At 44.0% G+C, this 26,365-nt stretch overlaps 1 protein-coding gene across 1 annotated transcript in view; it reads left to right on the plus strand.

The window, feature by feature from the left end:
* Positions 1 to 26,365, plus strand: part of JUP (junction plakoglobin) — a 187,164-nt gene that overhangs the window by 59,049 nt on the left and 101,750 nt on the right. The window contains exon 2 of the mRNA XM_078645450.1: positions 25,434 to 25,660. Within this exon, the coding sequence (XP_078501576.1) occupies positions 25,438 to 25,660 (223 nt within the window). The 5' untranslated portion in view covers positions 25,434 to 25,437. The remainder of the gene's footprint in view (positions 1 to 25,433; positions 25,661 to 26,365) is intronic.

Here is a 26,365-nt window from a genome sequence, read left to right on the forward strand (position 1 = left end):
TCAGCCTTTTTTCAGTACTAAAGTGTTTATGGCATTTGTCCCCCTCCCCCGCCTGAAAAGGCATTTCTTTCCTGCCTATTGTGTGCTACAGCATCTAGCTAGCACACCTACTTATAGATCAGACCCATCTTCAGATCAGACCCATCTACAGCACAGACTCAGAATAGCACAGAAGTGAAGATAAGGGTGATGATGCATTTAATACGAACCACTTATGCACATTCCATTGCATCCTTTTTAGCTTCTTCTGCTGGTGCAGATTGGCACCAGTCGTTTGCCTTGACTCTGCTCCAAAATAGATAGTCGACTAGCTTAGATTAACAGACCATGTAATCTCTGAATAGGAACACAAGAAAACCACTTGAAGTCCTTCCACCCTCACTCACCCCCTCACACCCCCTCTCACCCTCACCCCCTCTCACCCTCACCCCCTCTCACCCTCACCCCCTCTCACCCTCACCCCCTCTCACCCTCACCCCCTCTCACCCTCACCCCCTCTCACCCTCACCCCCCTCTCACCCTCACCCCCCTCTCACCCTCACCCCCCTCTCACCCTCACCCCCCTCTCACCCTCACCCCCCTCACCCTCACCCCCCTCTCACCCTCACCCCCTCTCACCCTCACCCCCTCTCACCCTCACCCCCTCTCACCCTCACCCCCTCTCACCCTCACCCCCTCTCACCCTCACCCCCTCTCACCCTCACCCCCTCTCACCCTCACCCCCTCTCACCCTCACCCCCTCTCACCCTCACCCCCTCTCACCCTCACCCCCTCTCACCCTCACCCCCTCTCACCCTCACCCCCTCTCACCCTCACCCCCTCTCACCCTCACCCCCTCTCACCCTCACCCCCTCTCACCCTCACCCCCTCTCACCCTCACCCCCTCTCACCCTCACCCCCTCTCACCCTCACCCCCTCTCACCCTCACCCCCTCTCACACTCACCCTCCACACACTCACCCTCCACACACTCACCCTCCACACACTCACCCTCCACACACTCACCCTCCACACACTCACCCTCCACACACTCACCCTCCACACACTCACCCTCCACACACTCACCCTCCACACACTCACCCTCCACACACTCACCCTCCACACACTCACCCTCCACACACTCACCCTCCACACACTCACCCTCCACACACTCACCCTCCACACACTCACCCTCCACACACTCACCCTCCACACACTCACCCTCCACACACTCACCCTCCACACACTCACCCTCCACACACTCACCCTCCACACTCACCCTCCACACACTCACCCTCCACACACTCACCCTCCACACACTCACCCTCCACACACTCACCCTCCACACACTCACCCTCCACACACTCACCCTCCACACACTCACCCTCCACACACTCACCCTCCACACACTCACCCTCCACACACTCACCCTCCACACACTCACCCTCCACACACTCACCCTCCACACACTCACCCTCCACACACTCACCCTCCACACACTCACCCTCCACACACTCACCCTCCACACACTCACCCTCCACACACTCACCCTCCACACACTCACCCTCCACACACTCACCCTCCACACACTCACCCTCCACACACTCACCCTCCACACACTCACCCTCCACACACTCACCCTCCACACACTCACCCTCCACACACTCACCCTCCACACACTCACCCTCCACACACTCACCCTCCACACACTCACCCTCCACACACTCACCCTCCACACACTCACCCTCCACACACTCACCCTCCACACACTCACCCTCCACACACTCACCCTCCACACACTCACCCTCCACACACTCACCCTCCACACACTCACCCTCCACACACTCACCCTCCACACACTCACCCTCCACACACTCACCCTCCACACACTCACCCTCCACACACTCACCCTCCACACACTCACCCTCCACACACTCACCCTCCACACACTCACCCTCCACACACTCACCCTCCACACACTCACCCTCCACACACTCACCCTCCACACACTCACCCTCCACACACTCACCCTCCACACACTCACCCTCCACACACTCACCCTCCACACACTCACCCTCCACACACTCACCCTCCACACACTCACCCTCCACACACTCACCCTCCACACACTCACCCTCCACACACTCACCCTCCACACACTCACCCTCCACACACTCACCCTCCACACACTCACCCTCACCCCCCTCACCCTCACCCCCCTCACCCTCACCCCCCTCACCCCCCTCACCCTCACCCTCACACCCCCATTTGTTTTGCTATCCTATGCTTTGTTTTGCTATCCTATGCCAAACACAACAAAACATAGCAGAACAAAACATAGCATAGCACACCAAACCATAGGATAGCATAACAAAACATAGGATAGCATAACAAAACAAAACAAAACATAGCATAACAATACAAAACATTGCATACAGCATCACTCCGCACCACCACAGCATCACTCGGGGGCACCACAACATCACTATGCGCTACCACCGCATCACTGAAGGCCACAGCATCACTGAAGGCCACAGCATCACTCGTTTGCCATCACAACATCACTCCGCGCCATCACAGCATCAATCTGTGCAACCATTCAACAACACCAGATTCACATATGTTCTCTCAATGTTTCAAGCTTTATTGCAAATGTAACAAAAAAAATTAATATTTCACTTCTGTTCTTGGATTTTCGTCACAATAAAATACACTAAACATAATCTTCACAAAATTTATTTACAAAACTTTAAGCTAGTGCCATTATAAATTACAATAACTTTCATTTAAGTATTAATTATTGGAAAAAAATTAAAAGCCATTGTTTGTGATATCAATACATGTAAGTCACGTAAATACAACACATATTGCATTACAAATGTTATAGGTGTCACATTTGCGAAAGTTATAACTATTGGCATTGTAAATGACAAAGCTATTCATTTCGGTATTTTCAAAAACAAAACATAAATAGAAAATTTGTCGTTTACAATACCAATAGCTCAAACTTTCCTAATGCGAGACCTATTGCATTGCAAATGCTTGTTTTTACTTAGTTTTTCATTCCCTAAGAGTACTTGTTTTTTCAGGATGGTGTGGTTTATAGTTTTTTTGCAACATATTACTCATTGTATTGTGCTTAGTGTGAAGCATCACTCCTGTGTAGCTGTGTGAGTTCAGATTATGAGTTGGCCATAATTGAGAGCTGTGGAGTTCAGGCCGAATGCATTTTGAATTTTTCATAGTGCCTGTCAGTGGGTCATAAAGTATTTCGGAAAACAGGCTCATTCAATCCTGTCTCTTCAGAGCACACAGACCAATGGTCGGGTATGGCATAATTGTGATTATATGTGAACTTGTGTGAAAGAGGTAAACGGCTGTCAGAATATTTACCAGGCTAAATAAAGAAAATGCAGTGCATGCAGGCGAGTTAGTAAGTGCGTTGTATGTGGTGAATTAGTGAAGTAAGGACGTATGATCAAGAGAGGGAACAGAGGGTGCTGAACAGGAAGGAGGCGAGGTGTGCGATATGGAGATTGAGTGCTTCATAAAGATAGGAGAAAGAACGTAAATGTCTAATAGAGACTGCAGCAGAGAGTGGTGTTAAGAGGAGAACGGGAATAACTAAGTCCCTTCCAAAACCTTTCACCTTCCATATATATAATATTCTGATTGCATGGAATGGCTTTTTGGTCGCCTCCTGTATTATGCTGTACCCTATATTGCCAACACGGTCTGGATGAAAAAATTATAGTTTAAGAATATGCCATGGGTGATGTGCACCTCCATGGAGTTAATTTTTAATGCCATTTCTCGAATCCTCTTTTACACTCTTTCGAAGTGTGAAAACGAAGTGTGACGACTTTCTGCTGCTGTGGCTTTTAAAGTTTGATTTTTTTTTTTTGTTGTGAACATTCATGTACGCACTTATTAAAGTGCGTGAGTGTAAGCTGTAACACTGCCTTACACAGGTATTTTCCCCTCAAATCTGTGTCCCCTTTATCTGCTGCCAGTGATACACAGGGTGCCCTCAAGTCCTTTTTAGGTCTCCCCTGAGACTGCACATGTGTTGTGGCATGCAAGGCATTTTGTTTACTTATAGGGGATTTGGACCCTGCCCATTGCTTACCATTGGTTGGCATCATAGTCCATCTCATGTATTGGCTCTTTGGTCAGTGTATGTGGCCTTCACATCCTCAACGTTTGTTTGCCCCTCCCTGGCTCATAGCCCAGTTACTGTTCCCATGCCTAGTGTCTTTCCACTGCTCGACTTTCTGAGAAGCACTTTTTTTTAATACATTATGCAGCTCTCAATAGGAGTGCATGCATTTGTTTGCCGCCCCGCCCTTGTTGCTGATCGCCTGCCCAGTTGCTTATCACCCTGCACTCATCATCTCTCCCCCGCCTGCCGGCATTTAGTGCCTTATTTCCCCACCTCCTGTGTTGTTACTTGTCCTGTTCCTCCACCCTATTCTGCATTGTGGAACTTGCCCTGCCCCTCCCACCAGGAAAAAAAGCCATCTGACACGTCTTGCTCCTTTTTTGTTTTCCTAATTTTAAGCCATGCTGCTCAGCAGCTGTCCTGCTGTACAAGGCGTAAAGACATTGACCAAGCCAATAGCTCTCGAATAGGCGAGATTGTTGGCTTTGCTGTGTATGTTTTGTAACTGGCTAGTCGCAAATTTAACCAGGAAAAAGACAGGGCATTCAACAAAGTAGTATTGATATTAAAAGTTGAAGGATACAGAATGTCCAATTTTTTAAATTTTATTCCATAGACCGTATTTGTAATTATATATTTTTTGTTTGTTGAATTAATTTTTTTTTTTTTTTTTAGTTTTATATAGCGCAAACTAGACCCGAGACATCCGGTATCCGTGCGCTGTACATGAGCACCAGATTCGTTACACGAGGACGCATTCATTTTTGTAGGCACGGGGAGATTAAAGTGATTTGCCCAGAATCCCAGGATGTTGAGCATCGTTGCAGAGACTCGAACCGGGTTCCCAAGCTTCGAGGTCTACCGCTCTAGCTGTAATATATATTGGCATATAGTCTGTTGGATCCCTTCTACTTGTCATGTTGAAAGGAGGCTACAATATTATATTTGCATATTTATAACGTTTTGTTTGGGATACCTCTGAACGCAGTAAAGTGGGAGGATAAAGATGCTGGAAGCATGCTTGCTTTAGAGTTGTTGTATTTTGTGATTAATACAAATCAAACACTTTTGGGGGTATGACAACTTCACCCCACCTCCCTTTATGAGCTTAGAAGGCTTATTGGCGTGGATGGTCTTCAGAGCTCACCTGCAGACTGCCAGACTACACGGGCTTTTAAGGTGCTTAAATTGAACAGAGCTGTGGGCCTATAACTAGGTGCCTGGTATTGGTGGAATTGTGGACACTAGCCCAGATTATTTGAAGAGGATGCGTGGTGGCTTGAATTTTACTTAGTGACCCACAGGAAACCATGGCAGCTCTTTTATAGCAGGGTGATATGATCCAATAATTTAAGGTTCAAGCACAAGTTTGTTGCTTGGTGTGCTTGCTGGAGCTTCCGTTTGGCCTTCTTTGGGTTGTCAGTACAGATAAGGCTGCAGTAATCCTAAAATAGATTAACATGCGCCAGTCGTTTGATGCAGTGACTAATCTGTAATGGTGATGCCTTCTTGGCTCATGTGTTCATTGTATGTTTGGTACTTTATATTATTTCCGATTGCATTTACCTAATTCTGCTTTCCCCAGTTAGTGAGCACATGCGGAGGATAGATGCAAAGTCGAATCATTTCTATTTGTGCAGCTACTGCAGTACCTTAAGATATGTTTAAATAACTTCACGGGAGGAATAGTCAGAGTTGTTATGGGAAAGGGTGTCCACGTTTTCTTTTACCAAACTTGAAAAGATGCCGCCAGGCTACGTTTAATATCTGGTACTTGGAGGTTGCCAACAGAGCTTGAATCTTTCCCTGATAACCTGTATTACTGTCCTGGGTAGAATGCTGGATATACCAATTCCAACGGATTATTGTTTTTAGGTTTCGGCTACCGTCGCACTGCGTAAGCAGTGGGCGGAGCCGAAATCTTTTGTCTGTAGTATGGGGGCTGAACACGCCCCTCTTCTCCATTGGCTGGCCTCGTAAATGCTGGCCAGCCATTGGAGGAGAGGAGCGTCACTGAGTTCAGGGCCCGCCTTGACGCGATTCGGGGGCGTTTCCGTGTCTTTTTTTAAGTCACGCCCTCTCCTCTTCCCATTGGCTGGAATTTTACCTTCCAGCCAATGGGAAGGAGAGAGCACGCCCCCGAATCCCTACACGCACTCCCATCCCACCCCCGTCCATTCATTCCCCTGTCCTCGCCCTCCCGTGCCTCCTCCCTCCCTTAATTTTGATGTCTTGAGGTGGTCTAATGCTAACAGTTGAAACTGACAGCTGATTTGTTATTAATGTGCGAGGAGCTGATGTTGGATACATGCAGAATAAAGGCACTCTGACAACCGTACGTTGTATTCTTATCGTCCTTTATATTACTTTAATTAACCACACAATACCTTGATCAGAGTTCGGACATGTGCTATAAGAACTGTATCTGCACATTACAGGATAGTAGGTTGACAGTAGTGCGCAAATACTAGGTGGATGCGCTCAGTCAGCGGTGCCGGCTCTGTTGCCATTGGACCACGTCTTCCGGTGCAGCAGAAAGGTTTTTTCCGGTGCTGCATGCAAGCGAGGTATGCTAGCGATGGTTGGGCCGTCTCTTTTGGGGCGGGCTCATTCGTGTACCCAATAGCAAGTATCACTGAGAAAGACAGCGGCTAAAATTCTTCTCAGACCGCCCCTTGCCCGTCAATCAGTTTTAAAGCCCGCTTTCTGAATTTACTCCCGGGGTCCTCAAATACATTGAATTCAGAAAAGGTCCTTGGTATAGTAGAGGCACTCGGATTTTCAGGATCTTCTGACGGAAGGTAAGACGTGAGTTCACGATCATTCCGGGCGCCGGTGGGTTGGCATATAGACCTGTTACGTTGGGAAAATTGGTCTAAATGCAGTTGTAATCTCCCGCGAAACAGGAAAGGGCGCGAAAAGGCTGGTTCGGCTGCAGTCTAATAGACGTATGTAGACAGCAGACCCTGCCTCTTCTCACGCCTGTCTCTTACAATATACACAACACACGTGATTGTTTACGTTCATTTAGGTTTTTCCATTTATTTTGTTATTCGAAATTTACATTGTTCATATTAAATACGCTCTTAGCTTTATGAAGTATAGTTCCGTACGCACACGTAGGTCTTTCAATTGATGTGGAGGCTGGAGAGGGTTGTTATGATGCACCATGGCAAAAACGTGTGGTTATAAACAGGATGTAGAAGTTCATTACCAGTGGAAATCCACTATATATTGGCGTTTCTAGGTCCGGAACGGACGTGCTTTTCCCACCGGTGGATGGATTTCGACCTTTGTTCTGCGCATTTGTCATTTTTCAATGTGTCATTATTTATCTTCTCTTTATTCATTACTATCGTTTCATGTACACATTTCACGATCACATCTATATCGTTGTGTACTCTTCTGTGTCCCACTGTATTGCATTCTATGATTTTTTTTACTTGTGCCTCCCTAATGTAATTTAACATAAACTTCCTTATTTCCGTTCTTTAATTTTTTTAGTTCCTTTTTCTAGCACCCTTGTTGATGGCAAAATATATTGTTTGGTGAAGGCATTAGATGCTTGCCACCTGAAACTTGTGAGCACCTAAATTAAACAAACATTTACAATGCAACGGTTTTGCCTTTGGAAAAGTTTGAGCTATTGGCATTGTAAATGACAACATTTGTATTTATGTGTTGGTTTTGAAAACAGATAAATAAATGGCATTGTCATTTACATTGCCAATAGCTCTAACGTTTCCAAAGGCGAAACCGTTGCATTGTAAATGCTTGTTCTGTTTGTCCCCCTAATTCGATCTGTGGCGGAGAGAGAATGAAAATGTAGAGGGAAGTCCTCATACCTCTTCTATCCATGTTCTGAAGGCTGGGTCTTTCAGTCATGTGCTCCATGGAGGAGAACGAGAAAAGCCTGCATGATTGCGGTCTTATTTTCCTTTATTCTGTTGTCTTCTCAAGTCCCCTTTGTACTCTGTTGGAGAATTGCCTTTCCCTCCTTGTAGCTCCCAGTGATGCGAGTGCCAGGAAGGTAAGCTGCCTTTTCTGTGATGTTTACAAGGGCAGTACTGTGGAGTGTGGGAGTGAGAGCCCGGCAGGTTTCTGCTCGGCCTACCATAAAAGGCAGCACTACCACCGTGGAAGCTTGCATGGGCTCGCTGCTCGTCGTTCAGCTCTGACTCCTGGCTTCGGCCAGTTCATACTTTAATGTTGCAATGTTTTACATTGTCCTCGCCTTCGTTTCATATGGGTCCCCCCTCAATCATGATTTTGTGATAATTGCGCCTACCTCTGAGCAGCTTTCTTGTATGCTATAGAGAGGAGTGTGCAGAAATTAGGGATTCTTAGGCTGGCAGCATGTTTCGCTTCAGAGACGAATGAACGCGTAGTGATGTGGCCCACCCTTCATTGTATTCTGAACAGCTCACTGGTCGGACACTGAACGCTTTGTACATACCATTTGTAATAAAATAGTTGCAATTAAAAAAAATATTTTAATTTCCAGGCACCTTTAAAGTCTTGGGGGGCGTGGGCGGAAAGTGTTTTAATAATTTGGAGTACAGTGTGGCCAGCAACGTTTCAGATGTATTTCAGGCAGCTTGAGCATACTTGTGGCAGTAAATTAGTGCTGCTGGTTGAAGGGCACGTACATGACTTGTTTCTGGCATTCTCGACAAATTTCAGTTTGTTGGAAGTTTCTGTTTTTAACAAGACAATATATGGAACGTTTGCTTTCTCTGTCGTGCACACCTTCGTAAATTGAAAAGCTGTTAGGTGTGTGTGTGTGTGTGTGTGTGGGTCATTGGGTCATTGGGTCATTGGGTCATTGGGTCTATGATACAGAAAGATTGGTAAATCTTACCTGGGGGTTTACTATCCACCCTGATGTTGACAAGAGGGGCCTATGACAATCTTGACCTTCAGTAAAAAGTGCAAAACGTCACTTATGATCACGTTCTACCACTTAAGGCATGAATGGTTACGTTTGGTGTGACATAGTGGCTGCCAGTTTGAATGACCAAGGCATGCCACGAAAGGCAGTGGCTAAAGTGATTAAATATTCTCCAAATATGGTCCTCCACCTTAGGTTTATGCAGAAGGTCAAAAATTGGTCTGGACCAAAACATATTACAGGAGAAGAATTGTAGAAGCTGTTACGTTTTCCATTGACCTGACTAGCGTTTATTTATTGTAGTGTTTTATGATACAGCTGTGTCCTCTTTGTCAATATATTTGAATCTATTGGTGATGCTTTAATTTAGGAGCAGTGTTTCTTCCTGGGTTAATTTTGTCTCCGTGATGGATTGGCTGTTGCCTGCCATCAGATGCCAAAATGGCAACCACATTGTTATGCTGTTGTAATTTTCTTAGCATTGAATTAAACTGCACGCGTATGGCTGGTGATGGCAATCCTGATGGTGGCCCTTAACACTGTATCTGCCGCTATGTTTAATCTATTGAACTTGGGTTGGCAGGTGATGTGTGATTTGGCTGATCAGAGATTATTTGGTAGAATCTTCATTTATTGTGCTTGTATCGTAAAGCATTTTGCACCATACATAGCACTTTGGATCACTTTCTCCACTGGGAACCAATCCAGTGGTTCCAAAGGCAGTTTGATAGGTGCCTTCTCCTTCATTTAAGGGCTAACCATACTGCTTAGATTTGAAATTGGGTTTTTATGTTTGCACTGAATTGGTCAACGCTGATCATGACTAGTGGCCTATCACACCCACTGTGGGTGTTTGAGAGTGGTTGGATCTTACCAGGCAGTGGCACTTGGGTTGAAATCTATCAACTTCCAACATTCGCTGAGGCCTGGTCAATGGATTATCTTTCATTCAGAGCAGAATTTCCATTTTGTACTACCAAACACAGAAAAGCTTTCCCATCAGCCATTGGTTCATTTGATCTGTGTAACTTAACAAAGCCAAATGCATAGAACTTCAAAGTGCTTAACAGACAACACAATTTTTAAAATAGAGAGTCTAATTCACCTACCTGAAATATACACTCTTGGCGCGTTAACAACCATTGGCAAAGCTGATAATTCTGACCTTGTTAAGCCTGCAATGTAAGTTTTTTTTTTTTTTTTTTTTTTTTTTTTTTTTTTTTTAGTGATGAAAGTAATAAATTAAATTCTAAAGATGGGTTGCATAATACTTTCTAATGTAAAATTATCAAACAAAAAATATAAAAAAAATTGGGGAAACCGGTTTGTACAGGTTAACTAATTCTATCTTTTAAACTTTAGTTAGGAAAAAACCACATCTTAGAGTTGTAAGATGACCAGTAACCCAGAGTTTGGTCAGAAACGTTTGCAGGGAAAAAGAGGAAAGAGACAGAAGGAAGGAGATAAGAAAACCGTGAACTCGGTATAGTACTTAGTAATGTCGTAGGATTCAAATATAAAACAATCACTTATCACATGTTTTGGTGCTTTTAATGCCCGGAATACAGTGGTATAAAACCCTTATATCACAAGGAACCAAGAAATATCTCAAATATTTCATGACTGCCTTTGATATGTGGATTTCATTATCATAATGACAGTCTCAAACCTCTGTTTAACATTGTCATGGTTACAATGTTTATGCGGCATGGAGAACTAAACGAAGTGGCAAGGTTATCTAACTTGTATTGCGCTTTTCCTTACAGTATTTTCATTCCTGCTGGAAATACTAATCAAAAGAATGTTGCTCAGCGATATTTGAACATCAGAGCAAACTTAAATTCAAAACATTGTACCTAAAAGACAGTAAAAATCACATGTATCAAATTTGCTTTTGGAGGAGAACATAACTCCATTTCTAATCTATGTTGGGCATTTGATTTTTATATATAAAGTGAGGTAGGCATGATAAAACTGTTGAAAAATAGTTTGTGTAATATTGGCATAAAGTTATTTTTTTCCAAATGTTAGATCATATCATGACAGACCATGGCCTTTTAACGCATTTTACCCCAGCAATTCTATTTGGATGTAACCCTATATATATACATTAACAGATTTTTACTGAAGTACTAGTAGAAGCTTTCTGCAGAAATAGGAAGTTCTTAAATAGAATAATCTGTGTTAGATGGTGGGCTACCGATCTTGAAATCTAGAGAGACCCTAAAGCAATAATAAGATTGTTATACTCCTTACACATTGATTTGGGTTAGTGAGGTTTTTATTCGTGTAATTGCTGATAGGAATCGCCAATTTCCAGTTGATGAACCAAAAAATACTTCTACCATACCAAGATTCTCAGAAAGCAATTGTTACTAATGTGCATATGCTAGACTTGACATCCTTGGCTTGGTTTCCCCTGACTTTTTGCCTCTGCTTCCTGCATTTTTGACTGTGTACTGGATTTCGTATTAGCTGGCTTAGATGCTTTGGGCACTTTGCCACTGCTGACCAGTGTCAAAGTGCAAGTGCTCCCAGTGTATATTGTGATTGATTGGTTATCCATGGTTGGCATATCTTGATTTACTGGTAAGTGCACTGTATGTGCCCAGGGCCTGTAAATCTAATGCTACTAATGGGCTTGCAGTACTGATTGTGCCACCCACTTGAGTAACCCTGTAAATGTCTCACCTGCCACTGCAGTGTTGGCACGCGCAGTCTTGGACTGCAATGTCAACCTGGCAAGTGTATCCACTAACCCTACTTTTTCTTATATGAAATGTAGGCCCACGGTACACTCGTGGGCAGGGTGCAGTGTATGTGGGGGTAAATATGAGTATGTCCAGTGTATGTGAGAGGTAGGACATGTACTGGTGTTTTACATGTCCTGATAGTGAAATACTGTATTTCGTTTTTCACTGTTGAAAGGCTGGCTGCCCCATAGGCTGTTATTGGAGCTGCACTGTAACATTTTACATGTGTAACTTTCAATTGGGAACAGCCAGACATTTGGAGTTTAGGCTCTCTGAACTCAGAATGTAATAATATATTCTAGTAGAAGTGGTTTTTAAATTGTGTATTTGAAAATGCCACTTTTAGAACGTGGGCCTTTTCTTGTTTAACCGCCCTGTGTGCCTCTGCTGGTGTTTATTCACTGCCTGTTTTTTGAGTGACGGGAGCGGAGGATGTGCATCCACTCTAGACAGCCACAAGAGGAGGGGGGGGGGGTTTGAGGTGTGCCCTGCCTTTCCTGGGTAGTAAGTTCACAATGGGGTGAACCCTAAGGCATCCTGACCTGGGTCAGTAAAGGTAGGTATGTGTATATTGGTCAGTGTCTGTGTTAGTTATGGATCAAGAATTCATCATGGGCAATCTTTAAATCACAAACATCTTAAAGCAATTACTTTGGTGTAGTACAAGGGATTTATTCCAATTTTCCAAAATTAATATACATGGTGATGTATTTACCGGAATCACACAAGTTCAGCCTCATTCAGGCAAACAATTTCTTCATTAAATGAAACAAAAGGCTCAACATAATAGTTTCAACATAGTCCTTGTGGATTCATACAATCATATTAGAATTTCACATATAATAGTACAATGAGATTAGCGCTCAAAGTGAAGGAGAAAGGAGACAGTTTGAGAGGGATGGGTGTGATTGGGTGGTGGTGGGGACTGGGTAAAGGATGTTGTGACCATGTAACAATCACAGTGATTAAAGCAACCTTTCCAGACTAATTTAGTTCATTAGTTCCGTAAAACAACTTTAACATAGGGTTTGTCTAATCAATGAGTTGCTTCCTATGTTAAGTAAATAGAAACAATGCGGTCTACGTTTCGACCCCTACGGAGCAAGGGTTGATTGAAGCCTCATACTGGGGTCTTCTTCAGGACGAGAGTACATGGAGCGCTTAAAAATGGGCCGTTCAATGACCTCATGCTAGTGGACCTATTCCGGTTCCTCAGGCGTGGCCATTCATTAGGGCATCCGGGGCTTTCCAATCAGGCACACCGTTATGGCTTTGTTTCCGCTCCTCCAGATTGGTATCCGCGACTCCACATCTGCGCGGGTGTTAGCAGCAACACAGCCTGACCGCCCATGATGAATTCTTGATCCATAACTAACACAGACACTGACCAATATACACCTACCTACTGCCTTTCCTGGGTGACTCATGGCCAGGGTGAATAGACCTTTCTGTATTTAGAGTTGCGGGATGAGTTTTCACTAGCACCGGAATAGGCTGTGTCTGTTCTACACAATGCTGTCTCCACCTGCTTTACTGAAGCTGGACCAGGGAGGACATAACTGTTTTGCACTGAGCTAGGAGACTCTTGCAACATAGACATCAAAGAGAAAATGGGGTATAAATATTAGATCTGAAACCCCTTGAACTTTAAATTACTTCTAGAGTAAGAGGACCCTGTCTAGAAGAAGAGCTGTCAGGTGGAGTACTGCCCCCTTGCTGTGTGTTTCTTTTTTGCTGGGTTGGCCTGCAGTTGAAGCATCTGTCTGTGGGCAGTTGAAAGGACTGGACTTTTGCCTTGTTGTGGTATCCTGCTTAAGAAGATTCTCCAAGAGCTTAAAGTAGAGCTTGCCTCCAGTTCTGAAGTCCATGGGATCCAAATACTTCACCTGCATCTTGCTAAACCGCACCGGACTCCTTTGCTGGGCTTCTGATTTCCAAAGGGTGCCAATTCCAGTTCCTGGGCACTTTCAATTGTGTGGTTGGTGCTGCAACCCAAGTAAAACACCGCCGCCAGTGACCCGTACGACTCTGTGGGCATCGCTAGTGAAGTGCATGATGCACTGCTCTGCCTGCACCATTGCTGTGGCGCCTGCAGATTATTGACAATGCCGCCAGCACCTGCATCTCAATATCGCGGAGCCAGTAACTGACGTGGGTGACTTCCCGAACTCATTGACTCTACACTACTGATTGGAACCGACACCTCACCGCCAACGCCACCTCACATCCCCTGCCAGACCAGACTCTATGCCCCGCCTCCTCACAGTAAAGAGCCGGCCTTTCCATTGCCATCAACGCCTCACCTCCACAAGTTTCTTCTGATAATTTAAGATGTTGTTTTTTTTAAATGATTTGTGTAAAGCGCTTCAGCTGAAGTGTTTATTTGAAATTAACTTTCTCAAAAGAAGCAAATATTTTACAATCGGTACTTCTAAGAGCAATGGATCTATAGTTTTGGCAACACTTCAAGTCTTTTTTTGGATTGGGTATGTGGCAGATCAGAGCATCATGAAAGGCCCCACAAGCAGAACCTGAATTTTAAGTCCTGTTAGTGGTAGACTTTAATCTCTCTAGAATTTTAAGTGTGCATACAAATCTGATAAAACCATCAGAACCTGCAGCTGTACCTTTTGTGCATGAACCTTTTACGTTGATTCCTTTTCTAAGGATAAATTCTCTTCCAAAAGAGAACCTACCCACTGGGTCACACATTTCTAGAGATATTTGTAAAATAATCATCAGTAATTTGAGAAATTAAGAATAAGAAGGTTAATTTCACTGTTGCATGTATACCTCATGGTGATCGTCCTTTAACATCTCTTAAAGACTTTTTCACAATCTGAAACTTATGTTCGAGAATTTAGGGTAGACCATTGTCTGCACATCAGTTTGAGATATTTAGGTAGAATACCAAATAATAGTATAAAGTAGATGGCACTTCGGCTTAACCTGTCAATATGTACTGATAAACTGAAAGTAATAACCGCTCTAAAGATAAATGTGTTAATCACATCCTACACCTGTGGGTGTTCTAAAGAAAGATCCTTGTTGAAGAACAAAAAAATGTCACCCCAAGTTATGAATTTCAATCGCTGCGCAGGTGGTTTGCAGAGGTCAACTTAACTTTTTAAAAGGGAGCGTAGATGGACTAAGATTCAGGAGAAAGTTTCAGGCACAAATTTCCCTTCATACAATTTGCCCTTGTGTGCTGTTGGATGTTATGAACTATAAGATCATCCATTTTGGGAATTGACAACGGATCTTGCTTTTCATATCCAAAAACTTATGATCACACGGGGGGGTCAGTCAGTCAGTGCTATTGTTGTCCCACATCTTTAATACTAAAATTCAGAACAAGACCATCGCTGTGCCACCAATAAACCCAGAGACGGAGGTCTGGTAGAACAAAAGTAGAGTTTTCCAGCACCAAGAGAATGGATACACCAGAATTGTTATGGCATCCTGTCAAATGTGGTCCCAGTGTTTTTATGTAAAACCCAGACGCAAGTCTGGTATGACAAAGCAGTGTTCATAAGCAACCAAACCGTGCATACCCAAGAATTGTCTTGCCATCCAGTTCTCTGCCTTTCCAGTATGCCCTAAAGTGTTAAAACTGAAGCACAGGATTTGACACGAATGTTAAAAAAGAAAAAAAAGAAAATGTTATATGCTCAAACCCCTACCATGCATGTTCAGAGGATTTGTCTCTGCCGATTCAGGTTGGCGTATTGTTTGCTCCTGGGTAGCATTCCACACCTATTAGAATGCTATTACCTGGCTTTGCGAAGTTTAGGAGAAAATGCAAAACTCCCTCCAGGAACATCCGGCAGGGAAAAGGTAACTTTCTAAAAGTTACTTTGCCTTAAAATGTATTAAACGCGCAACTTTACCACTTAGTAGGGTTTTTTTTAATAGCAGTTAAAAATAGGTAGGTTTTTTTTGGGTCCCATTTCCGAGATGCAGTTATAGGATTTTAGGGCCATATGTATGAACATTCCGTTTTGCGATTCCTAAATAGCGATTTTTAAGGAATCTCTATTTAGAAATGGCAAAATGGTATGTACAAATTCGCTTCTTTTTAGCGATTCCTTAATTGCGATTAGCAAATTGCTAATCGCAATTAAGGAATAATTTCCCATTCATTTCTATGGGCCAGGAGGCCCATAGGAATGAAGGGGAAATTTGCGATTCGCAATTTGAAAATATTCACAATTTGCGATTAGCAAGGGTGCAGGGGTGTCCAAAGGACACCCTATTGCACCCCTGAAATCTGCATGGGTGCACATGTGGCGCACATACAAGCCCTTAGGGCATGTATGTGCGTCTCATGGCACTTTGAAAAATGAAAAAATATTTATTTTGTAAGGAATTCACAACTTACCACCAGCTAGAAGTTGGTGGTAATTTGCGATTCCTTAAGGCCAATTTGCTATTTTTTTTGCTTCTTACATTGCATTTAAGGAATTGCAAAATTTGCAATTCCTTAAATGCAATCGCAAAATAAGGAATCTCAAATATTGCGATTCCTTATTTTGAACCACGTTTTGTTTAATACATACCATTTAGCAAATTCGCATTCGCAAAGGCCGAAATTCTGCGAATTTCGGCCTATGCGAATTTGCTTGATACATATGGCCCTTAATCTGTACTCCAGGTTTTTTATTTCAGACAGATCGGCATGCCGTGGACCGAAATAAAAAAAAGTTTTAGGCGCTAGCCACTATAAGGACATGTTGACATTACTTCCAATTTCCACATGCCCTACCTTTAAATGCCATGCAGCCTGACTTGTTGACAACATGTCCTAGATAGGGGAGACTTATTAAGATCTAAAAGATTGTGACCTTTTAAAAGATTTAATTTTGACAGGTTGAATCAGTAGTTAAACGGCTACAATCCTGTTACAGTGGTAGACCAAAAGCAGTGTTTTACACGGTCACTGTAGTGGATGACCTAATAGGTTCTGCTGTTCACTAGTGATATTTAACTTCTAGACCCTGGTTACATTTTGTTCCAAATACCACATATCAGTTAGAAATATACAATTTCATCATGTTGAAAGGAGGAGCCGTGCTTAGCAGGGGTTAAGTGCACAGAATTCTACAGCCAGCAAAAACTATTTGGGACAGAGAAATGCGAAAATATTGGGAGTGTCATGCACAAAAGAGGGATTTTTCTACAACCTATAAGCACCTGAAGCTGCATCTGCAAGAGCCAAATCGCTATCCTTTAAAGATCTACACTCCTTACCGTCCACCCAAAGACCGCCCACAAAATTACAACTTGCTTGTTTGCTCCATCCAGTGTAGAACTCTGCTACACTTCAGTGCTTTCATATAATTTTCAAGCAACCATAACTGTTCTGAGATCACTTTCCACTTCGAAAAAATGTCACCCTCTTCTCTCCACTTAAACCCTGGAAATAGGGCATCCATTTGGCAAAATCTGCAGAATCCTACTTTAAACTAGTATACCCAACAATAATCATCACAAAAAGAGCAACAACTGAAAACTGCATACTTCACATGGAGTTCCTTGTAGTTAAACAAGGTGTATGATGTCCCTTGTAAGGACAAATAATGTAAATGTAAATGTGCTGGACTTGTAAAGCGCACAGCTGCCCGTAAGCGTCCCGGCGCTTGCTTAGGGAACCCGTCCTGGTATTCCCCTGTGAGAAACCCCGGCAGGGTGTCCACAAGGTGAAAGCCAGGCATCCCGTCGCGAGGGGCCATAGTGGAGATTAAGCAAGCTATTGCCCAGAGTCGCAGAGTGTGACCCCGTGAGTTGGGTAGGCCCCAGAGCGAGAATTGTCGAGTCCGTGGAATTTTGAGCCCGAGACCCGCCGAGCCGGGAATAGAACCCTGGTCCACAGTCTATCTCAGCTTCCGGGTCTGCCGCCTCTAACCACTGAGCCACGCTTCTACACAAATAGTGTTTTAGTAGTAGCTTTTTTCCACTCGAGAGCATCCTGGATATAGAGAAACTACTTACCACAGTTGGAGGTTACAAAAGCCAGACAGACCAGCTAGAATGAAAGAACAGCTGTTTTCCAGTCCCTACTAAAGGATAAGAGGTCCTGAATGCTACGCAATTGTGGTGGTTACAGCATGAAGGACCTAAATATCTAAGGTCCAGGGTCTCATCCTCTCACGCCTGGATTTTGGGAATGCTCTCTATTTAGGGGCCCCTCAGTCCACGTTGCGCAAGCTCCAGGTCATCCAAAACTGCGCAGCCCGAACACTACACCAGATTCCCCGTCGACTTCCGATTTAAACCTGGACTAAAGAGCCTCCACTGGCTTCCAGTCAGGGAAAGAATTTAATTCAAGGCCCTGTGCATTGCCCACCAAGCCTTTCGGAAGATGGGCTCTGCCATTAATCAATCATTGATTACCCCCTTCCACCTGAATAGACGGCTCAGATCAGCATCTTCCTTCCTCTTCCTAGTACCCAGGATAAAAAGAGCCAGATGTGGTGGCCGCTCCTTCTCCTATAACTCGGCCAAACTTTGGAACACCCTCCATCTGCGAACAGATTCCAATTTACACTCCTTTTGTAAGCTTCTAAAAACTCCGCTCTTCAATAAATCTGACTAGTCTTTAACTGTTTACCTGCACGCGTTCGCGTCTGTAGCGCTAAAACGCCAGAGGGTAGCTATTGCGCTTAACAAATGGTCTTTTCATTTCAGTGAGTGCCCTCCAGGGCAGGACAGTTTGATTTGAGCGCTTGCAGCTGATGGCTTGAGTTGGACCGAAGATCTTTTTCTTGTGTCTAGCAGACTGTTATTGAGGCCAGACAATGGTAGACCCTGTACGTCACCCACAAAACTTTGAAGCCTACCTGTTGCTCGAAGGGGAGCCAATGTGCCGGTTTCCTATTTATTTAGACGAGGGTGACTTCTAAACTGTGCTCTTCACCATAGACTGAATTCTATGGTGAATAAGAGGATGGTTTAAAACCTCTATACCCCAGCCCACCTGCAATTAGCAAACACGGTCACTGAACAGAGTTGTGCAAAAATGTGCAGCATCGTGTCCTTTGTTCAATCAAGAGCCCTCTTCACTTAAACAGGTGAAGACAGATGAATACAAAACCGTTGCATTCACACTAGAAATTCTTACTCGTACAGATCTTCCAACTTACTAAAGAAGTGTGACCAAGGCACAACTCTGGGCGATGCCAACACCTCCCCCACCACGCATGCCATACAGAGGAACTCCAGATGAATGGAGGGCATATGGAAGAAAACTGAGATCAGCAGTAGGTGAGGTGGATAGGTTCAGATGCCTATGCATAGTGCATCCTGCAGTTATAATTGAAACACTGACTATAGCCCACTCATTAATGGTTTATGGGATATTACTTTACCAATTATTTCACATGCAAACAGCTAGCTTAGGATTTGGTCTCCAGCTTGCTTAGTTATGTTTTTTTGGGGTGCAGATTGTTCTAGGGCTGGTCATGCACTGACATTTATCCTGGATTGGACACAGGAAATGGTCGCATCTTCAAAGTTCCCCACTGCCGTTTGATACAGGACCTGTCAAAGTGTGGACCAAGACTCCCGTTCCGAAGAAGGTGTTTTGTTTTTAGTACGTGTCCGACTTCGAAGTTTTAATGATATTGTGATAAGTGCTTTAACTGTTGGCATCCCCAAGAGAGACAATGCCATCTGTCTTAGTTCATCTACATAGTACCAAAACATTTCTGTATGGAATCAAAATCTGCCTCAATCCTAGTTTGAGATGCTTATTGCGCTAGTTTGTAAATTGAATTAACTTGTCTTTTAATTTTGGGTATCCAAACCAGAGGCGTTGCCCCCTTGGTGGTATCTTCGTACCTCTTCGTTCCAGCAGTAGGATGTGCATTTCCTCATTTCGATCAGATCTCTTCCTGCTAGAAAGAACGAGAGGAGTTGGAGCAATGTGCTTGTTAGAGTCAATTCTTTGTCTAGGTAATATCCTATATATCTGCTCCATTGCTTCAAACCTAAACTGACTTTATTTTTATGTGTCCCGTTTTATCGGGTCTGGCTTATCAGCTGAGCTGTCTGCATTACCTATGGCTGATAAATCTTTAAAATTGTACTTACTCAGAGGAAAATTGTCCTCCCACTTCATACTGTTACTCTCCAGGAAGCACTTCCTTTAAAATGTATGAGGAACTCTTCTACATCTTGTCAAATTCTGTTCGTTATCTCGGATGTACTCTTTGCATGAAGCGGTCCATATTTTGCTGCTTTCTTTTTTAGTATTTGCAAGGCTCATTGGTGTACCTTTTCAACGTGCGAAACAGCATTTGCACTTCCAGCGCATACAGACTGCATTAGTGCTTGTTTGCGTAAGTTAGCTCATTTAGAGCAGGCCAATTTGCTTTGCCAATGCTTGTTCTGTATGAGGTTCGATCTTGAGCCTCGGGTACGGAACAGAGCAGATGGAGGGATTTTAGAGATGTTTCTTTGTTGTAGGACATCAGACATTTGGGAAGGGATTTATATATAAGGCTCCCTTTTTATTTTTTACATTGATAGTTTTTTTTTTTTACAGTAAAATGGAACAAAACACCATTAATTTTCCTGTCCGTATACATTTTTAAATATTGATAAATATGAAATGGGTTTTGTTTTGGGTAGTTCTCCCTACTGCTAAACTTGAGTGCAAGGTGAATAGCTGTGCTGCCTAACGGAGGTGGTTTAAAAAAAAAAAACTAAAGTTTCCTGATGAAGCTGTTTAAACTGTTCTACCGTGCATGGTACCAAAATATTGCATTCTGCTATAAATGGATAAAACCCATTGCATGGTCAAACCGGAGTAAACCTTTATGGTTCAATGACTGTACTTGGTGTAAAAAAAATGAAGTTGCAATGCCATAAAGTAAATCTAGATAAATACAGATGGAAATGTAAAAACAAAATAATATGACAATAAAACAGGCCCTATTCCAAAATAACCGGTGGTCGGTAGCTGGCCGTCCTGACTCTGGAAGCCTCGACTCTGGAAATGTTTTCGTGTGTTCGGCCTGCCTCCCACAGCCAGGGTAAACCGGTCCAGCTAGCCGCCTTTCAAAGGAGCTCAAGAGAAGAAAGCAGAAAGCGGCAGTCGCCGTGGCGCTGGCATTCCTCACTAGGGCGGGCCGGCCCGAAGGATTGTTTTCACTGTGGCCCAGTAAACAGGGCCTGGCTTTCTTCCATCGCACCAGAAATAATAAAAAAAATTAAATAATAAAAACGGTACACACCATCTGGTACTTGTGAGCTATCATCCCTCGCCGACCGTCGTGAAAGTGTGCACGCTAACCACGTCTACCCAGACTGCGGCCCTCTGAGGCAGCAGTTCACGAGAAATTGGGTGAAGGGGGTGAAGGTCCATGGTTCATGCGGTGGTGTCTTCGTTCTCTATGGGCGTGGCAGCAACAATCCTCTTTCAGTTGTGCTTCCTTAGTATTTCAAGAGATAAAGGGTAAATAAAATTTTGCCCTGTCCTGCACCTGGCTTTCTGTACCTTGAATGGCCATTAAGTAGGTGGTACCGCAACATTCAAATATGATGGGAGTTGAAGCCCAAAAAACTCACCATGTTTGTTGCGCTGGCACGCAGGGTCTCGTGGTCCCTCTGCTCTCCTAGGCTGTGATGAGGGGTGGTACGGCGGGAAGGGAAGGACGTCCTCCCTTGTGGAAAATGAAACCTAACAATCGTGGAGCTATAGCCCAGCCCCAGGACTGGTTGGAACAGGCTACCCCAGTGCTCATTTTGAGTTTGGGGGTTTGCGGCTGCAATACCTCAGCTGTTTCTCAGCCGTGGGATTGCTAGCACTGAAGTGCGCATGTCCGATTGTCCGGCTCTAGACAGCTGGCCAATCTGACATACTACTGACAAGGACTGCATTAATAGTGCAATTGCACTAATCAGTCTCACCTCCTGCCCGTGCTCTGTAATGGCGCAAGCATGGGACACATTATAATAAAATGGTACTTATTGCCATTTTATTAATGTGTGCCTGCCGCGCTCGCAGCAGGTTGGGTGAACTCCTCTGCCATAACCGAGGAGCCACTGCTGGGTACAACTTGTTCTAGGTAATTCTGCACCTGCTACTACAGTATTGCCTGTTGTGGCGGCACTCCTGTTTGTGACTCTGGGCTTCTACAACACTGAGCTTGTCCACACTGCGTCTCAATGCAGGGAGCTCACAAGCAATCCATCAGGCTAGAGCCAGCTCGCCAGTTTGTACAGGGAAAGGTTGAAGGAAAGCCTCCGTGCAGAATTCTTCATAATTTACCGAGACCTCTCTCAGCAGGTGCTCTGCACACGGACGGGTCTTGCCACTCTTTTTCTTTTTAGGAGTACATTAGCCCCGTTAAATTGTTTTAAGACCCATTTCCTTCTGAACTTTTGAAGTTCTTCAATTGACTTTTGACTTGGGCCTGAAGTTATGCTTTGTTCTTCTAAAGGTCCTTGGAATTATCTCACACCAGGTGCAGCATGAAGCGGAGGTGGAGGAAGACTTTCTTTCGACCTTGTTATATACCGAGAGGTGGCAAACACTCCTAGCAGGCGGGGGCAGCATGGTAGTGCAAGAGGGTTGTGAACTCCTAAATAAGCCTTCAATCCATCATACAGAGGGAGTAGCTAGGCAGAGCCAAGTAAATAACCTGGTTATGGACTGGAGCAGTAGTACCAGAGGCCCTGGACGCTGGTGCTATATGGACACATCCTAGTAATTTATGTGTTGCCACGGGACCCGGACTAAAACCTCATGAATGCACGTTAGTTAGGACTGTTTTGAAAAGTAATCCACAAAGAATAGCTGCTTTTCAAAGCACATCCATCTGGTTATTCAGGAGCATTCTGTATGGCATGCCTGGTACTGGTGGTAGAGAAGCATGGTGATGGGGAGCGCAGGCTCTCTGCTAAGAACAGAATGGTGAGAATAGCTTAAGTGAAGATGGGTTTGGTAGATATGCCATCATGCCACCCGACAGGCTTCCGAGATCCAGGTAGAGTAGACCTCTATTCTGGGTCATTGATTTAACGGGACACACTGGGCCGGGGCTTATCCCAAAGCCTTTGAGATGGCAGAAAGAATTACATTGATGTGCTGTAACCTTGTAGTTTTGTATTGAGTCTTCAAGTGCATGGTTGCATGGTACATCAGAACCTTTATTTAAAATGTATGAAGCTTGTGCAGATGTTGGCTTGTGAGACCTTTTGGTGTCCTTGATCCCCATGGGACTGACCAGTCAAGTAGTCGCCATGCCCTTGAAATGTGCAACCGATCAATGGTAGTGTGCGCAACTCTTGCCAGACCAAAAACTGATCTCTGCTCTGCAGCTACCCTAGTCCATAGAGGTGATGTGGCCCAGCGGTGCCCTTGCGGGATTTTTCTACAAGGAATGGCAACAGGTGCATTGGATGCTTCCTCTGGCACAGAACGGTGAAGCATGGCCAAGCTAATGCACACATTTCCTCTTGCAACAGTACTTAAAAGATAGTTTACAAAGGTAATTGCATATCTAGTATTAGTGCATTTGGCCTTGAGTTTAGCAAATAAGGGGACTATTTTGGTCTTTAACTTTGTGGAGGCATTTGGTACATCGCCACTCACTTTTCCAGTCGCCACCTAATTGAATTTGAACATCAGATATGCAGGTGGGCCAGGAAAGAATTGCTGGGCAGATTTTGTGTGGCCGTGATCAATGACCTGGCTTGTTGTGAGTTACATTTTCCAGTTGGATAATTCACTGCTGGGCATTGCCTTTTTAGCCTGTTAATAAATTATTTAGGATGACATGAGCAGAAAAAAGCTTGTGGTCTGTGGCGACCGAAAATGGATAGGTTAGTAGGCTAGGCACGTTAAATCTAGAAAGGCGTGTATATGAGCTTTGAAACTGAGCAGGCTATTGGCAGATTATATGATAAATCCATGGAAATGCACTTTACTCTAGACTAACGAAACCCAAAAATTATTTGTATTGCTCATGGGGTCGAGGTACTAACTCCGATCAAACTGCATTCCTTTTAGACCTTGAATATGCACGGTTTTCTGCCTTGCAGATCATGTAAACCAGGCGCGAAAAAATCGAAAACCAGTTTTCATAAAGGCAAACTCTTCCAGTTAAGGTGTTTCAAAGACGAAGGACACTTGATTTAACCTGCATAGGTATGTGCATGGTCTAAAAAAAATAAACAAAGGGCCTGATTCACAAAGGTAAACTTACAGTTGTGTGTAAGTTTAGGATTGTTTTCTATTCACAAAGGGATTTGGGATTAGTACCTTTTGAGTGCGGCATCTCTGCACATAAAGATAGGGCTGTCCTATTTGTGAAAGAGGCCCCAAGTGTCGAAGATTGTGCGTTCAATTACGGACAGAAAATCATTGGCTACAAAGATAATTGGTACCCTGTCTGCAGAGGTTGTGTCTGACTTTTTCTATTAAAACCCAGGATGTAGGGGTACTTGAATGCACAGAATAGCAGGCACTTGTTATACATTTTAATAGCCAGAGCTGGATTATTCTGTGACTTTAGGAGACCGAGGAGAATGGCATTTCATAGAAAACTATTTGCTTATCTTTGCCAACATGGGTTATTTTTCATGTTCGTACAACCTGGCCAGTTTCCTAGTGGCAAACCAATAAGTCCTGCAGTGTTAAACTCTGCAACCATGTCTATCGTTTCGGCAGTAACTAAGCTTTATGGGCATGTAGGCTTAGTTTTAGGCAAGCAGCTCACCATTGTCTGCTTGCAGGACTGTCAGTTGAGGGGTCCATTCAATACTGTGGTGGGAATATTGATAGGCCCCTGTCACAATGAAGTTTGAGTAAACTAGCTTTCACAGGCTCTGGCATCCTTGCACAACTAATCTCCTACTTTTTCGCCTCCGTAGTTGGCACAGAATATTCACTTTGATAATGACCTATGCCAACCATGCGTATTAATGTGCCTTCAGACATATTGGCTGGTATCTTCGTTGATGTGCAGATCGTAGATGTGGCCTCTTGTCTTCTCAGCTTCTTTGTTGTCCTGATTTAGCTTCAAACTGCTTGTGTCGAATGATAGCTATCCGTCTGAATGTAGATTTTGAAATGGCGAAGTCATATCTCACTATGGCAGGTGGTTAGTTCTTTGTTGCCTGTTGAAACATGAAGTAAATGAAATGTTTGTGTAATGTTTACCCTTTGTGGCGCGACTCCTTAAAACTGATGCTTATAGTGTTTGCTGTTGGAGGGGGGATTGCGTAGACTAGGATTACTCTGGATTGCTTGCCGTTCGAACGGGAGCAGTTGATGTTCACTCCTGTTGAGGAGTGGTGGGATAGCAACTCGGATCAGCTAGATCTAGTTTGTCACCCATGCTCCTGCCCAGTCTACCTTAATCTTTGTAGTTCACCTACAATTCCAATGTAACACGCTGTGCTGTCTGTGGCAGGATCGCCTTTGAATGTTTTTAATGCATTCTTAAACATGCTTCATGCATTACTTAATTTTCATTTTTGGAGATAAATGTGAGCCTTCCGTATGGCCCTAATCTTTCCCTTTCTCTTCACTTCTGTTTATAGAATGTCAGAAGTCCACCTGAAGCGTCATGTTTCTCGATTTACTGTCTGTTGCCTGTTTGCTAGCACAATGAAGCTTTAACAGTTCCATCTCTTTGCAGACCCATGGAGATGATGAATATGATGGAGCAACCAATCAAGGTGACCGAATGGCAGAAAACGTACACCTATGACTCTGGGATAAATTCTGGCATCAACACTTCAGTGCCGTCCCTGAGCGGCAAGCAACTCCTGGATGAAGATGACGCATCCTATGGCAAACAGTACACATATAAAAGCACAACCTACACACAGGGACAAACACCGGCACAAGGGCAGCAGCCAGTAGGTGAGTTCTAGAGAAGTTAATTTAAAGAAACCAGATCTTACTACAACATAGTCACCCCCTGGCCAATTTCATATAATTTCTGAATCGCTGAATTAATTTGGCCTTGACCGGTCTGTGCCCTTCATGTCTAACCTGTGTTGACTGTTCCCTTTTACGGATTGCCCCCCACCTTTGACTATCTTACTATTCTTTTTGTACAGTCTGTTCTGAAATCCAAAACGGTGGGCTCGTTTCCATTTGCCTACTTTGTATTTTTGTCATTTTCCTCAGTTTCCGTAGATGCAGAGATTTCAGACATGCCTTCCTCTTCCATTCCACACCTCGGTCTTGTAAGACTTTGGCCTCTGTTCCACCAATCAAGCCTCTCTTTCAAACAAATCCTTACACCGTATTAAACGGCACACTTTTTTTTTTAATTTAAAGTTGGCAGTTCTTTTTTTTTACTGACCAGCATTTTCATACTGCTTCTGTATAAAGCAAATAGATAATATATTAAAAATAGTAGGTGTGGGTGTGTGGGTGTGTGTGTGTGTGTGTGTGTGTGTAGGGGTGTAGGGGTGTGTGGGTGTAGGGGGGTGTGTGTGTGTAGGTGTAGATGGATTCTACCGGCAGTCTCCAGTAGGTAGTTACAGTTAGGACCATATTTCCTGAGGAAAAGTGTTTTTTGACTTGCCTATTCCTTGGCACCAGTTAACGAATCTGAAC

The sequence above is a fragment of the Lissotriton helveticus genome, chromosome 5_1 (genome assembly GCF_964261635.1).
Source record: "Lissotriton helveticus chromosome 5_1, aLisHel1.1, whole genome shotgun sequence".
Taxonomy (NCBI): domain Eukaryota; kingdom Metazoa; phylum Chordata; class Amphibia; order Caudata; family Salamandridae; genus Lissotriton; species Lissotriton helveticus.